The sequence below is a fragment of the Rousettus aegyptiacus genome, unplaced genomic scaffold, assembly GCF_014176215.1.
Source record: "Rousettus aegyptiacus isolate mRouAeg1 unplaced genomic scaffold, mRouAeg1.p scaffold_m13_p_4, whole genome shotgun sequence".
NCBI lineage: Eukaryota > Metazoa > Chordata > Mammalia > Chiroptera > Pteropodidae > Rousettus > Rousettus aegyptiacus.
Genome location: NW_023416307.1, coordinates 51507527 through 51522021, shown reverse-complemented (window position 1 = coordinate 51522021; position 14495 = coordinate 51507527). Strand labels below are relative to the sequence as shown.

General features: G+C 43.8%; 1 protein-coding gene and 1 non-coding gene across 4 annotated transcripts in view; one reads left to right on the top strand and one right to left on the bottom strand.

Annotated features, from left to right (window-relative positions):
* The window catches only part of HEG1 (heart development protein with EGF like domains 1), an 81859-nt gene that overhangs the window by 31035 nt on the left and 36329 nt on the right, over positions 1 to 14495 (bottom strand). For all 3 annotated transcript variants that reach the window (XM_036219946.1, XM_036219947.1, XM_016135186.2), the window contains exons 6-12: positions 12543 to 12818; positions 10589 to 11875; positions 8111 to 8227; positions 7338 to 7457; positions 3433 to 3536; positions 778 to 836; positions 368 to 528 (exon numbers count right to left, since the gene is read on the bottom strand). In XM_036219946.1, the coding sequence (XP_036075839.1) occupies positions 368 to 528; positions 778 to 836; positions 3433 to 3536; positions 7338 to 7457; positions 8111 to 8227; positions 10589 to 11875; positions 12543 to 12818 (2124 nt within the window). The remainder of the gene's footprint in view (positions 1 to 367; positions 529 to 777; positions 837 to 3432; positions 3537 to 7337; positions 7458 to 8110; positions 8228 to 10588; positions 11876 to 12542; positions 12819 to 14495) is intronic.
* On the top strand, positions 8600 to 8731 carry LOC118602343. Its single transcript, XR_004950685.1, has one exon. It is a non-coding gene; the product is annotated as a small nucleolar RNA SNORA31 (small nucleolar RNA).

Here is a 14495-nt window from a genome sequence, read left to right as displayed (position 1 = left end):
GTTCTGTGTATGAATGGTTGTCTCTCCAGAGAGAATAGGAACCTCTCAAGGAAAAGAAGAGTGATTTCTGCTTCATTACATCAGCTTCTATATCACTTCCCTCATCAACAACACAGAGAAGAAACAGAAGGGACAGCATGTCAAGGACCAGGTGACTTTAAGACACTGTATGTGAGTGTGAGTGTGAGTGTGTGTGTGTATGCACGAAGGTGCATGCACATGAAGGCCTTTGCTTAACACCTATTTCAAAGACAGGCTGGCTCTGTGATGAGCTTGCTTAGGCCTGAGCCCTGAATGCCTGGCAATTCCATTTTTGGTCTGTGCCTAACTGTAGAGGTGGGGTCCTCCCAGAGGGCCATCCTCTTACCTCTAAAGATCTTCCTCTGAGATCCCAAGAGCTGGCAGACCTCAGCAGAGGACCTGCAGGAGTTGACGCATTTCTGCATCCTGTCGGCCAGGTCAAACAGCGTCACATTGGAGGCCAGGGAAAAGGTGGTTTGCAGTGACATGACCACTGTGCTGGACTCTCTGTAGGCAAAGTGTGTAGGTTTTCAATTGTTCTAAAATGCCATGTGGGCCCCAAGGCTTTTAGAAAATAAGTGTCATTTCTATTGCCCAGTGAGAAAATGGGAGCACATGAGTGTCCAGTGACTTTGACCCTGGGTCGCCTTATGGCTTGGTCAAAATAGGGCCCAGTTTTATTGCTGCCACCCATGCAAGAACATTCCCCCCCTTTCTATAGACTGGTTCACAAGCAAATGAAATTCTGTTACTTACTTAGAAGCACGAACGGTGGATCGGATATAACCAGGTAACGTTGAAAAACACACATTTAACTGAAAGGAAGAACAGGTTTGTTGTTAACTATGCGTTAGACAAAAGCCTTGGACCTGGAACCAATTTCCTATTTTCAGAATCAAACAGGCATTTTCCAGCCATCGAGTTATCAGCAGGGGGTTTTACAGACCAGTGGTGTCCTTTTTTTGTTGTCGTTCCCTTCTTAAAACGCCTTTCTGTGCTCATTCTGTTGTTCCATGAGTACAAAGGGAAAGAGGCAGATAGTAAATCAGTGGGGAAATCTTGGCAGGAAAAGATGTTCAAAATAGCACCCTTGGATGCAAAACATCTTCAAAGGAGCAGATCTTTTCTAAGACCCAGGGTTTCAAAAATGCAGAGGCAACTGTTTATTTGGACTTCGCATAGTGAACTGGCCTCAAGAAAAGGCTGGTTCCTTTCAGCCACCCCAGGTCTGGCAGGCCTTACACAGACCCCTCCTAATCTACAATCAGTTGACCTAACTCAAAGACAGGTCCTCTTCAAAAAGGCTCTCCATGGGAAATTACATTATGTGGGTCAAGAATCCTTTTGGTGCAAGCAAATTAAAAGCGACTCTCCCTGCGTTCGCCTTATGCCCTGAGAGAGAGCAGGAAATCCCTCTATGGCATAAAGTACCATCCCTGCTTCCCTGCTCCCCCTACATGGGGGCTGGGGATTCCTTTTATGCAGCAGAAGGTCTCAGTATCTGACCAATGCAGACCCACCTGTCTTCAAAGCCTATGTATCAGATACATCTCACTATTTAGAAGATTGATTACAACATGGGGTGTTATCAAACCCTTTATGGCTTTGGATGGCATTGCTTTATATTCTAATAGGCAATGATGTATTAGTAGTACTATTACTTAAATTTGTTTTTCCCAGGAAAAAACAGAAATGGCACATTTCAGAACAGAACGGCATCTTGGGAAAGGCTTTCTCTGGTCACTACCTAAATCTTTACTATTTCGGGGAGAGAGGTGAGGCAGGGTGAGTATGTCACACCACTAATAAATTATACATTGACGCTGTATAAACATCAACAAGTCAGATGAGTCACTGAGCACTGTGTAGTGCACGCACCTCTGCATGTGGTTCTAAGCCCCAGTGTTATCTTAGAAGGAAATAATCTACGACACAATCAAGAGGCAGCCATGGTGGAGCGACAAGAATACCAGGTACAGGGTAGTAGATGTAAAACCCTCTGGACAGTAAAGAATTTAACCTTGCCTAAAAAAGAAGTCTGGCTCCTGGGAGGTGATCTCTAAGCCTTTGGAATGTCCTGCTTTTGTTTACCTGGAGGACTGAGCCACATAGTCTTACCACATGATTTACGGTGAGGGCTTTCAGTTACATGGTATCTGCTGGACCTTCAGACGGGCTGGAGACTGAGGTCAGCCTGTGAGCCCTAGTGAATGATCAAATCTGAGGGCGGTCTTGGGATCCCCAAACTTGCAATTGGTGTCAGAAGTAAAGGTTGTCCCCTAACTTTGCACCTGCTCTGTGTGAGCTCGGGCAATGTCTTTAACTCCCAGAGCCTCCCAGTTTTCCATCTGTAAAAGTGTTAGCAATACCTGTTACAGCAGTGAGGTATCTGGCAAAGCAGCTTTCACAGAGTACATGCTCGGTGAATACAGAAACTGGAATCTAAATTTTACACAAATAATATCCACAGTCTTATAAAATCCTATGGGTTTTGGCTAATATAGTAACTCTTACTGATTAAGAACAAGTAAAATTGAAATCAGAAATCAATTAATCTCTAAAACTTATTTTAATGGCAAACTTTAATTTTCTAAACACTAAATCTTAGACTCAGGTAGCAGTTGAGAGGCAAAATTTATTATTTGAGTTTCATTTTCATCCCTTGTTCCTTCCTCTCCATTTCTATTTCTTTTTCTTTTTCCTGACAAAAAGTAAAGAGGGAAAGATGAATCAAAGGCCCCTAGATAATCTATGCGATGAATTCTCAACCCTGGATAATCAGGATTCTCTGTTCTGCCTTTGGCATTTTTCCCTTGAGGAAAAAGAGCATCATTCTCTCCATGCTCTGAAACACAGAGAGAAAGTCACACAGCATGTCAACAGCAGATGGAATAGTAGGATTTTCTAGGTTTTTCCTGTTCATCAACAGCTCTTATTGCTACATGTCATCTGAATGATTGTGATGACAAGTCTGCACATGGAAAAGAAACACCAAGGCACTGACAAAGGCTGCACATGAGGACACGTTTGAAGAAATGCTTTTACCGGGCACCCCCAGTACTCAACGCCACCCTTCTGTTTCTGAGAGGCCTTTCATTTTATCGTTAAGTTTATCTTCCAAATATAACAAAAATGAACATCCCAGGAGATACAGCTGATCCCCAGGAGGTCCCCGATTCTGAATAAAATCTGTTCTAGAAAACAAAGAACTAGGAGAAAAACAAAGGACATTTAACGTCATGAGTGCCCACCTGCTAAATTCTACACGCTCGGCCCCCTGAGGAATCTGACATTCTAAGGACAATCAAGGGGCTCCAGAGAAAGGTGCCAAGCACTTGCAGTGGGACCCCACTCCAGGGGGCTGCCAGACTCCATGAAAATAAGAAGGAAGATGCCTTTCAAGAAACTTACTGTTTTGATGATCTCATTTTCAACTTCATGTAGATCTGAATGTTTTTCCATGGTGGCATTAAGAATTATTTTCTTTAATTTAAACTCTGTCACGAAGGTTCTAACTGAAAATAAAAACATAACCTGGTAAGCCACACCCAACAAACTGACCTGCGTAAGTAAGGCTCTGTGTTTATAAATTTCTGGGGCATCCAGCTTTACTGCACCTCAAAGAACCATCTCTGTGAATTTCTTTCTCCTTGAGGGTGGAGATCACCTCTCTCTCTCTGGGTACCTTTCTAGGAAAGTGAGCATCTACTGAGCTGAGATGAAGGGTCAGGCAAAGTAAACCTTGGATGAGGACTCTAAGGAACCTTTTGTATATGCATGAGGGCTGTTGAGGGAAGCTTTCTTGATGTCTCTTTAATGGCCTCCCACATAATAGATGATCGATGAAGCTGTGATGAAAAAGAAAGGTGAGCTGGCCTTAATAACATAATCTTAGGAGGAGAAGCGGAAAATGTGGGGCTAGACACAAAATATGCCCATCAGGACCTAGAAAGCTTTAGAGAGAGGAAAGCTCTTAGTCTCTCTAGGTCTTTAACCAAGTTGATAAGTCCTTAGCTTCAAGGGCATGCTTTGGTTTCCTATTCTCACCAGACTCATGCCCGCCAATCCCCATTCAGCTTACTCAGAGGAAATGCCCATTTATCACTGATAAAAGAGGCTTCCAGAAGTCAGTAACTTCCCAAGGTCACCCAGCTCCCAAAGGCCAAAATTAACATTTAACGTCATGTGCACCCATCTTCTAAGTCCTTGTACATCTTCAGCCCCCTGAGGAATCTGATATTTTAAGCACAACCAAGGGGCTACGGAGAAAGGTGCCAAACATCTGTAATGGGACCTCATTCCAGGGGCTTGCCAGACTCCATGATTATAAGCCATGTGATGAAATGATCCATATTCGAGATAATGTTGGATTCAGACATGAAAGAAAGCAGCCCCATTTTCAAGGCCCATTTCACTCATAAAATAAAATTCTACTTAACATCAATTTGTGCTGATTGGGCCTGAGGGGAATGGAACTTACAAATGGGCAGGCAACCAAAAATTAGTATAGCTTGCTTTATATCTGGCTCTTATCTTTCTTTATATTAAATTCTTATCTTTCCCTCTGGACAGGAAAAAAAAATAACCCCAAACACAAAAACTCCTGAAGCTGCTCTTTCACAGAAAGCTTGCTTGCCAAATTAAGAAAAAGGCCTACAAATGAGCCGGGGAAAACATTTAACATCTTATACTTACTGTCTAAAGCCCTTAATCCTTATTTAACATCTTTTTGCTTGTTCTACAGTTCAGTGAAGCCAGCTGCTTAGGATTCTCTCTGAGCAGCAGGGAGCTCTTTGAAAACATTCTTGGCCAAATGAAAGCATTTCAGCATGCTCTAATTTGCATGTTCCTCTGATGTTTATGAACAATGAAGCTAAATGACTTGAAAAGGGAAAGATGATTTTTAACACAATAGACCAGCTCTCCTCCTGATAAGGGTGCCTGTGGGACACTCCAGGCACAGGCTTCCAGAACCGTCACCCTACTCCATCCTCACATCTCACAGGTCCAGGTTTACACCCGGACTTCATATATAGAAATATACATACTGTAAATGCTAAGTACACAGATCTCTTCTGAATCGCGACAGGAAATGTGGCCTCTGCTTTCAGTGTGAATGTGAGGATGGCATCACACAGTGTCCTCCCAGCCCCTGACCTCTCCCCAGGCCGCATATACATCTTCATGTCTGCAGTTACATCATCTGGCTTTAAGGGAACTTTCTACTTCAGACTTAACTGTTGATTCACATAGGTTAAGGAAACGATATTTTTAAAAGATCCATAATTATTACTTTATATTCAGATTAGTTTATTGTTTTCATTGCTTTCAATTCTGTTCCAAGTGGTCCGAGAGAGATTAAAGACTAACATTAAATGATATCGCCCATCTGGAGAATTATACCATTTTCAAAGCTTCCTCAAATGCATTGTTTTACGTGATCTTCACAATTACCCTAAGTGGGAAGTGGAGCAGGTGGTAATCTGATTTTACTGGTGAGGAGATTGAGGCCCAGGAGTCATGTGCTTTAGGTGGTGGCCCTGAAGCCAGAAGCCTGGCATTTGAGTTCCTGAGCAAGTAGATGTCCCACACTCCTTCAAAACAAAATCACGTCCATCTCATCCATTTTTAGACCAAAAACTCCTGGCTTATTTCTTACAGGACATAGCTAAAATGAATAGGTTATCCAAAAGCAAATATACTATTACAATAAGAAGACTTCTTAATTTTGACCAATGTCTATACTCCTAGATTTTTCTTTCTTCAAATAATGCTTTGAGTTGATCTTTGTATTTTAAACAATTTTAAAATACCATTAGTTTAGTAAGGTACCAAACGTTTAAAAATAAATTTCTAGGCCCAAGATGGAGCTACTCCTGTCCAAGGTGCCATGTCATCAAACCAAACTTTCGTGTTCCTGTAAATGCTCTGCTCTACCCCAAATGTAATACATCCCATCAGCCAACCCCCAAAGGCCAAGCGAACTCTGGGGCTCTGTACTTATTTCCTTGTTCGTTCCTCTATTTTTCTAAATAAGGTCAGATTTTTCTAAACAAGCAACCCCAGCCAATCACACCCTATTTTCATGATTCCTCTTCTAACCTTCTATAAAATTTGCTCTTGCCCACAGTCCCTCGGGAAAAGTGCTCCACTGCTTGCAAGGCCCTGTACGCCGTGAATATGCGTTCACTTGAATAAAGGACGTCAAAACCCTTACTAATGATTTTAGTTTGGTCATTTGACACAACCTGCTAAAAGTCTGATGATGTCTCTTAGTCTATGGGCAACAGGAGTTCACGCAAATAACGATTTCAAAAGACAAAGACATTTGTTCTCTCAAAACAATATCTACTGAGCACTTTTTGAGTATTAAATATTACACTGGGTAATAAAAGATGATTCAAAGATGACTCACTTTACCTGCCAGTTTTCTTATCCAGCTTAGATAATAATTCTATGTTCTTCACTTCTAATTTCTTTAAGTTCTGTACTGAACTAGACACTCTAACACAGGGTCATGCCCTGTATGCAGGAGAGCTCTTACAATGAACACATTACTGTGTAATAGAAGGAACTGTGGGCTGGAAACTTGGCCTCTCATCAAGCAGTTGTATAAGCTTGGCCACTTAGCACCTTGTCAGGGCCCTAGTTTTCATGTGGGTTGTTTGCTTCTCAACCTGTAAAATGGTGATTATATCTAAAATCAACCAGCTTCATAAATCTATCAAATTAGGGAACAAAATGACAAATTGTACAGTGCAATTATGGCAACAGCTTTGTAAAAATATATCTGCTTGTGGACAAGAACATGAAGATTGTTTTTAAAAACGAAAAGAATGTGTGATCTGGTGGGATAATCAAGGCTTTATTCTTTTTTTTCTCTTCCTAAAATGTGCTTTTTTTTTTTAACTATGTGACTCGAATATCCTTTGATATATATTTTTTCCCCAACTACAGGGCGGAATAGTTAAGCAAATGGTGACGTGCACAAACGACAGCTTATTTATGCAGTCATTAAGAAATCTGTATAATACTTTTAATAACATGGGAAAATGTTATGATGAAAAGCTTGTACAAACACCACATGATTTGAACTATATAAAAATATAATGGACACTAAAAAAGTTTCAAATAAGGTGCTATATATTACTCCAAGAGGTGGAGTAACGGGCAGCATGTTCCACTTCTTTCTATATTTCTTAAGTTTATATTTTGGACAAATATTGATTTTGATTAGAGAGTAAAACAATATATGTTACTTTGTAAACAATATTGTGGTGCGGAAAAAAAATTCCAAGATAGGATAACTCTCTTACCCAAATTGCATATTCCTTTTTCTAACTGGTATCCAACTGGGCATCTGCAGGTAAAGGATCCCTGAGTATTGTTGCACACAGCCAGGGGTGGGCAGGGGTTCGAGAGGCATTCATTCACATCTGCAGAGGACAGAAAACAAGGACATATTGAACCTGTATCAAATAGCAAAATCATTTACTAAGGACCAAACGGCACTAGGTGTGGTGGGGCCCTGGAGAGGAGTAGGATGTTATCCTTGTTCTGAAAAAGCTACCAGTCTACTAAGGGTGGAGGCAGCCATATAAACAACTAAGTATGAATCCAAGGCAGGATCTGGGAGCACAGATAAAGCAGCAGATTTTGATGGAAGGGAGAATTAAGGACTGTTTCAGATAACATCTGGACAAAGACTAGAAGAATGTTGACAAGCAGACACGGGTGCGGGGATCGTAGGCTGAGGCCCCCCCAGCACCGTGAAGGCCGTGAAGGCCGTGAGCGGAGAAGCGCAGGAGTCTGGGGAGCTGTGGACGGCCTGGGGTGGCAGGAGTGCAGGCTGCTTCAGAACGGCGTCAGCTCGTGGAGTCCTGTCAATGTCACTGCCTGACATTAGTCTGCAGACAACGCATAAGCATGTCAACTCTCGAGTAAGCAGGGCACTAAAGAAAAATCTTACTCCTCTATACCTTGGCAAAAAAAAAAAAAAAAAGAAAAAAGAAAAAAGAAAGGAATTTACTGCCTATCTCAATGTGCTGTTGTCTTGTTGTAGCCCACTGGAGATGACCTCTCCTCTTACCCACGCTGCAGTCGTCCCCTTGCCAGGAAGGTGAGCACATGCATCGATACCCATGGCTTGTGGGGTCCACAATGCATTTCCCATCATGAAGACAGGGGTTAGTGGCGCAGCTGTTCACTGAAAATACATTTCAGGAATAAAGCAGTTAATCACACAGGAAATGTAAAGGCGGCTCAAGGTAAATATTTAATTTTCCTGGCTAATATTTGATTCTTGTTTATTTCTGTTTACTTGTCCTGAAAGCCCACTACTAAAATAGAATGGGTTCCCAAGAGGTGCGGCAGAGACGTGGTGGGACTGGACTCCAGCACTCACTCGCCTGTGTACAAACAGCAGCGTCAGGCGTTTGGACCCCTGAACGCAGAACTGGTTCAAATTCAAATGCTGCTCACAGGTCACTCCGTTCAGGATGGATGATTATATTGCCTTTGTGATACACAGAAAATTCTCCTTGAATTGATGCCCATTTAAAACACATGTTAAGGGGGACAGCATCCATGAATAGACCTTGAGCAAATTGCTATTGTTCTTTTGGATTGGATTAGGATGAGAAAGGAAAAAAAATCCCTGTGCTTTCTGTCTGTCTTTGTGGCGGCCCAGATTGAATACTGAAATACATCTGCAGCCTAGAGATGTTAAGTGCTTTCAGACTGGAAAAAGTGCTAATAAAATCTTCTTTGCCTTTACAGAAAAAATAAATAAATAAAAATAAATAAATACAACACACGTTAAGGAGGAAAGAATCCTGATCAACGCTTCTCCTATTGCAAGATTTCCCTTTATCCAAAATCTCAGAAATGGAACAATGTGTGGACCGCCAGCCACACACTGTGCAATCATTTAGAAAAATGACTGAAGTCGAACACTACAATGCCTTCTCTTTACATGAGGCAACAATGAGGCCTATATGATTCATCTAGGCCCTAATGATGCACAGGCTTCGATGGCACCTTGGACTCCCAGTTCTTAAGGGCAGTGACAACAACTCTCTGTTTCAGTCTGCACATCCAGAATTGTCACGCTCCAGTTACATAACAACCGCCTAATAAAGGTTTCTGACACATACTTAGAAAAGCTGAAACCCACAAAATAGCTGCATCATCTCCAAGGAGAAAATTGGTGATAGGATGAAAAAAAGAAGGCAGAAGTCAAGAGTTCTAATTCCAAAAGAATAACTCTGAAACCAAAAGGGTAAGCCTAAAGATCGTGTTCCTATCCCACTGCGACTTGAATACACCTGAAATCTCCTAAGCACAGCACCTATGTATCCAAAAACCGTACCCACGGACACTGGCACGGAAAATACATCAACAGCAGTAACGATGTTCCCAATACAAGCCTATAGTACCGTTGCAATGGCCATATCAGCTTTAGGGGAGATCGTGAATTATGTTCCAGACTGTATTGGAATATATTTAGCTGCTGCAAATGAAGCCTTGTGAACCTTGAAGCAGTGACCCCCAAACCTCCCATAAGGATCTACCTTTCATTTCCCAGAGGGGCTGGGATCACTGGTGCATTGTGGCATTGCCGGGCTGGGCGGCGGGGAGCTTATGACCCTCTAGACCCAGGTCACTGATGGCTGACTAGGTGAAACTCTGCCACTAATTTAGCTCCCTGTTCCAGCCACTACAAAGCATTTCTCTTCTCTTCTTTTTCCTTAAGATGTTAGTCTCCATTTCACCCCATCACCAACAATTTTCCCTTCCTAGGTCTGGACAAGCCAAATGTACATTTTTTAACGTGACATCAAAAGACTGATCATCTTACTTCTACCTTTTCTGACATGATAAAGGATCAGGTGGATGGCTTTATTTTCCTTGTACCAGGAATTTCAACGTGGATATGAAGACAACCTCAGGCGCAATGTAAAGGAGCCCTGATTGCACAGTCATCATGGAGAAAGCTTAGTTCATCATCTTATTGCACATGCTCCCCTACCTGCATTTATCAACCAGCAAGAGTTCTAACACAATCTGAGGGAGACAGAGGAGGCTGGGCTTCCCCTGAATCAAGAGAAGCCTCTCTGGTGACTGTGGAACCACCTGACTGACTCAGAAGCTCGGGACTCTGATCTGGGAGCAGGCCCCTCCCCACTCCATGTCTCAGGCCACCTAAAGCTTCTTTACTACAGTTTCTCTACCCTCCAATCCTATATCACTGCCCACTCTAGCCTTGGAAGAGTTAAATAAATGTGTGCTTGAAAAGCTCTTGCAACTACAGGGCATTACAAGCTACAACTGCTCTATCTACTGATGTGACACAGCCACGGGCATCATCTCCTTCAGGAAAAATTACGTAACTCAGGGGTGAGAAAATCGGGTCCACCATGACATTATTTTACGCTTTAAGTGTTTCAACAGGAAGCATTTGAGACAATAAAACAAACACTGTACTATTGCAAAAACCAGCCATTGCCACACATTCACATGAAGCCTCTGCCCGAGAGCTCAGCGTGCTTGCGTGACTGCCTTCTACCTGAGGCTGGAGAGGACAATGCCGTTGGTGACGGTGTGCTGCTCTGAGCAGGGAAGGTGATAGGTTTGGGAGTCAACACTTCAGCCGTAGAAACATCTGTGGTTTGGGGAGAAGGAGATGTTCTGAGGAAATGTGAATCAGGGCTGTACTCTTCTGAAATGCCAAGCCCTGTGGTCAGTACTTTTGCTGATGTGGGTACAGTGGTCAGGGAGATCGACTGGGTAGTATCCTCTATATGCACTTGGTTCCTTTTGGTGGTGACAGCACCTTCTGTTGAGATTAGTGGCACTAGAATTTGAGGATCGGTTGACAAGAGCTGTTTTCTAGTCATAGTCTGCACTGTTGTGGGGTCAGCCTTCGGAGTTGTAGTACTTGATGGGGGGCTGAGAGTGGGCACCAGGGGGTGAGAGGTCTTGAGAGTGGTGTCTCTCGAAGCTGGAGGTGTTTGGGCTAAGCTGGTGCTCGTGGCTAGAAGGGTTTGCTCAGTGGAGAACTCTGTTAAAGCAGGGGGCAAAGGGGTCCCCGAAATAGAACTCCTTGGTTCAGCTTCAATAGCCTCTGTGGGCAGAGACTCCAGGCTTGGTGGCTTTGATTCTGTAGCTATTTTCTCATGGTGTGGGTTGCTCTGGTTCTTAGGATCTGCTGTTTGACTCCCGGAAAGCATTGTCACAGACGATGCCACTGTCGACGTCCGAGCTGCAATAACAGGAGTGTCCCTTGCCCTAGGCAGGACCAGGGTAGAAGACGAAGGTGATAGGGTTGTCTGGGACACAGACAGTGAGGCAGGGGTAGAGACTGTCAGGGATGCTGGCAAAGGTGGTGGCGAGGAAGACAAGCGTGAGGGGACATCAGGGGTGGACTCCAGTGGATGAGCAGAGGCCCTGGTTGACAGTAAGGTTGAGGAGAACTGGTGGGACTGTGACGCTGAGGGCAGGGGCACAGGGGGCCCTGATGAAGGAGAAGATGAGCCACCAACGGAAGTTGCTGTACGCAGACCCAGTGACTCAGTGGAAGGTTGCGCGAATTCCCTGCCATAGGATGAGATGCTACTTCTTTCAGTCTTAACCTGAGAAGAGGAAGAATGGTCTGATTGCGAAGAGTTTGAGATCCTAACAGAAGAGGTCGAACTCTCCCTTATGTCTGCGGAGGAACTGTTGTCTGTGATGGACAGTAAAGCTCGTTCTCCCTTGGTGAAGGTGGATGAGACATAGGTGTGGTCCATGTGGTTGCCGGAAGTCCTCTGTTCAATATCTGTGCCGCTCACTTGATCGGAGCTAGTTCCAGTGACTGCAAAGGGGAAAATTACAGTTAGGTCAACTGAACAAATAAGCAATCTCCTGAACGTGCACCATAAAACAGACTTTGAGTGTCCTGTCCATGCACACCAGGGGCTGAGACACTTCCTTTGGAGAGGTGGTTTTCAATGGTGAGCATTCTGGAGAGAGAGTTTGGAAGGCAGGAAGGATCAGAGTCAGCTGAACAGATTTACCCTCCAGTGAGCAGTGCAGAGGCAGTAATGGAAATGGCAATAAAAGAGAAGTAGGGCCCAGGTACAGAATAGGGAACAGGTCCAAATTCCTTCCACATGCCTTTTTTGATAAAAGCAAATTGGTATCTGAAAAGCTCTTAAGACCCCAAATAGAACAATTGTTATGCCTACATGGAAAAAGGAAAACACTCCCAACTTTCCATTCTGTATAATGAGATAGTTCTTTCCCAGGAGATTGGCCTTAGCCACAAAGTGGCTGTTCTCTTTTATTTAAGCATCCTGGCAGACAACGTGGCAAAGGCCTGAGGCAAATGGGGTTGGAGGAGTTGAGGGAACCCAGAAAGTTCTTTTCATAAAGAGCTTGGAAGGTACTTCCTGGGTGGACAGAGAACTTAATCGTTCTGGGACCCGTGAGCACATTGATAGATGAGCTGAAGGAACGTGGAAAGAGAATCCACTTATCACCTCCAAGAGCACGCGAAGCTGCCGGAGGCTTTGAGCCCAGCTGGGCATCATCGCCAGCCCCATGCGGAGGGGTGCTCCCCGTTTCCCTGGGCACCGGGGCGGAGTGCCCCACATCCCCAGAAGTCGAGTTCCGGTTGGTGAGGGAGCGTAACGTGCGTTCTCCGTTTCCGGTGATAGTAGCTGAAGTGTGTGGGGTGTGAGCACCAACTCCGGATGTCCCCTTGGACCCCTTCTGCATGTCGGCACTGACTCCGGGCTCAGGACTATCTTCAGTGGCTAAAAGAGGATTGAAAAGGGGATGGCCGGTCAATGCAGGGGAGAGCAACAGTTTTGAATAAGCCCCACTTTCTGGACTACGCTAGCCAAAGTGCTTCCCTTTTCTTTCTCAAGGTCTTTATCTAAAACCGACAGTGCAGAAAGCCAAAATGTGTTGTGTTCTTGCAGACAGACGCCTATCAGTGACTGAAAACTCAAAGGGCAGTGCCAAATCAGCATATTTGTTCAGGTGACCTGGATTTATGGGAAGGTTTATTACTTCAGTGAATAGGATCAATAACTGTATTTCTGCCCCGTGATATATAATAGAGTTTATGTCAGGGAAATTGGTGGTGGCTGTGGAGGAGGTGAATGGTGGCCAAAAGACAAACAACCCTATTGGGGCTTTAGACCTTCTGATAAGGCCCAAGAGGAAGGCCCATGTTACTGGGAAGGCTTTCGCCTCCTGGCAGAACCGGTGAGATACATGAACTTACACAGGGCCTGTCATTCTACAGAGTGTTCATTCTTTGCCCTAACACATCACTGAAAAATGGCATTGTGATCACAGGTTAAAAGTGGGCTTGGTGTTCCGTTTTATTTTTTAAATGCATTTATTTCCTTGGTAGGGATGGAATAGGGAGACGTGACACATGAATAAATACCCTTTGCTTCCTTTCTTGGGAATGAAAATGAGGTCCAATTCTTGGCCTAAATACTTCATAATCTGGCTCTACAAGAAAACAGGCTCTTTTCCTGGTTCTCATGTCTATTCCCAGACCAGACTAGCTCTTGATACCCCATGGACACACCTTGATGGAAAACAGACGTGATGCTGAATGTTAAGTAAGTTCATGTCATGACAGATTTGCATTAACTGACAGACAGAAATGAGTGTGGGGACAGGGGTGCGCAGTGACCTGAGCAGCACTGAGAAAGCCAGAAGCCAGAGAGATATGACTCGACCCAGGCTGAAGAGCTTAAGAGACCCATGGAAAGTCCACCAGGAGAGGCTTGAGAGCTGAATGCAACTGAGCACAAGCTCCTTGGGCAAAGACAAGGCCTGGGATTGGAAAGTGGTATAAGGCTCTGTTAAATGAAATCTAGGCAAACAACCCCATCAGGCTCATAGACTTAACACAGTGGAGAGTCATGACCTGAAAAGAGGGGCTGGATCTGAATCCAGAAAAAGGAAGAGCTCGAGAACTCTGAAAGGCTGGATGGCAGAACCAGTCTGCTTTGGCTAATTCAGAGGAAATAAAATAAAATATTACATTAACTACAGCAAGGTGGTTTCAGGAACGAAGCTCTTCCTTATCTAGTGCTTTATAACTGATCCCCTAGATCCACTCACATGAGATCACATTTTCCGTATGAACCAACTGAGCATTAACCTCAGAGCGAAGGGTTCTGAAAGGATGGAGAAGGGAAAGGCTACAGAGCCTAAGCTCCTGGTTTTGGAAAAGGTAAATATTCTGAGCCCCACAACTGAGGGTGGAAAATGGTTCCTTTTGTTTAGGAGACAGATAATGTGTTTTCCATACACACACATAAAAGAGCACAAACACCCTCCACCCATACATATGGTGTTCTTTCATGATAAAGCATGTTTTTTCACATCACATCAATAGTAATAAATGCTAATTTTCCTCATCAATTGTGATGCTTATATGGAAGAAATGGAGTTGCTATTATTAG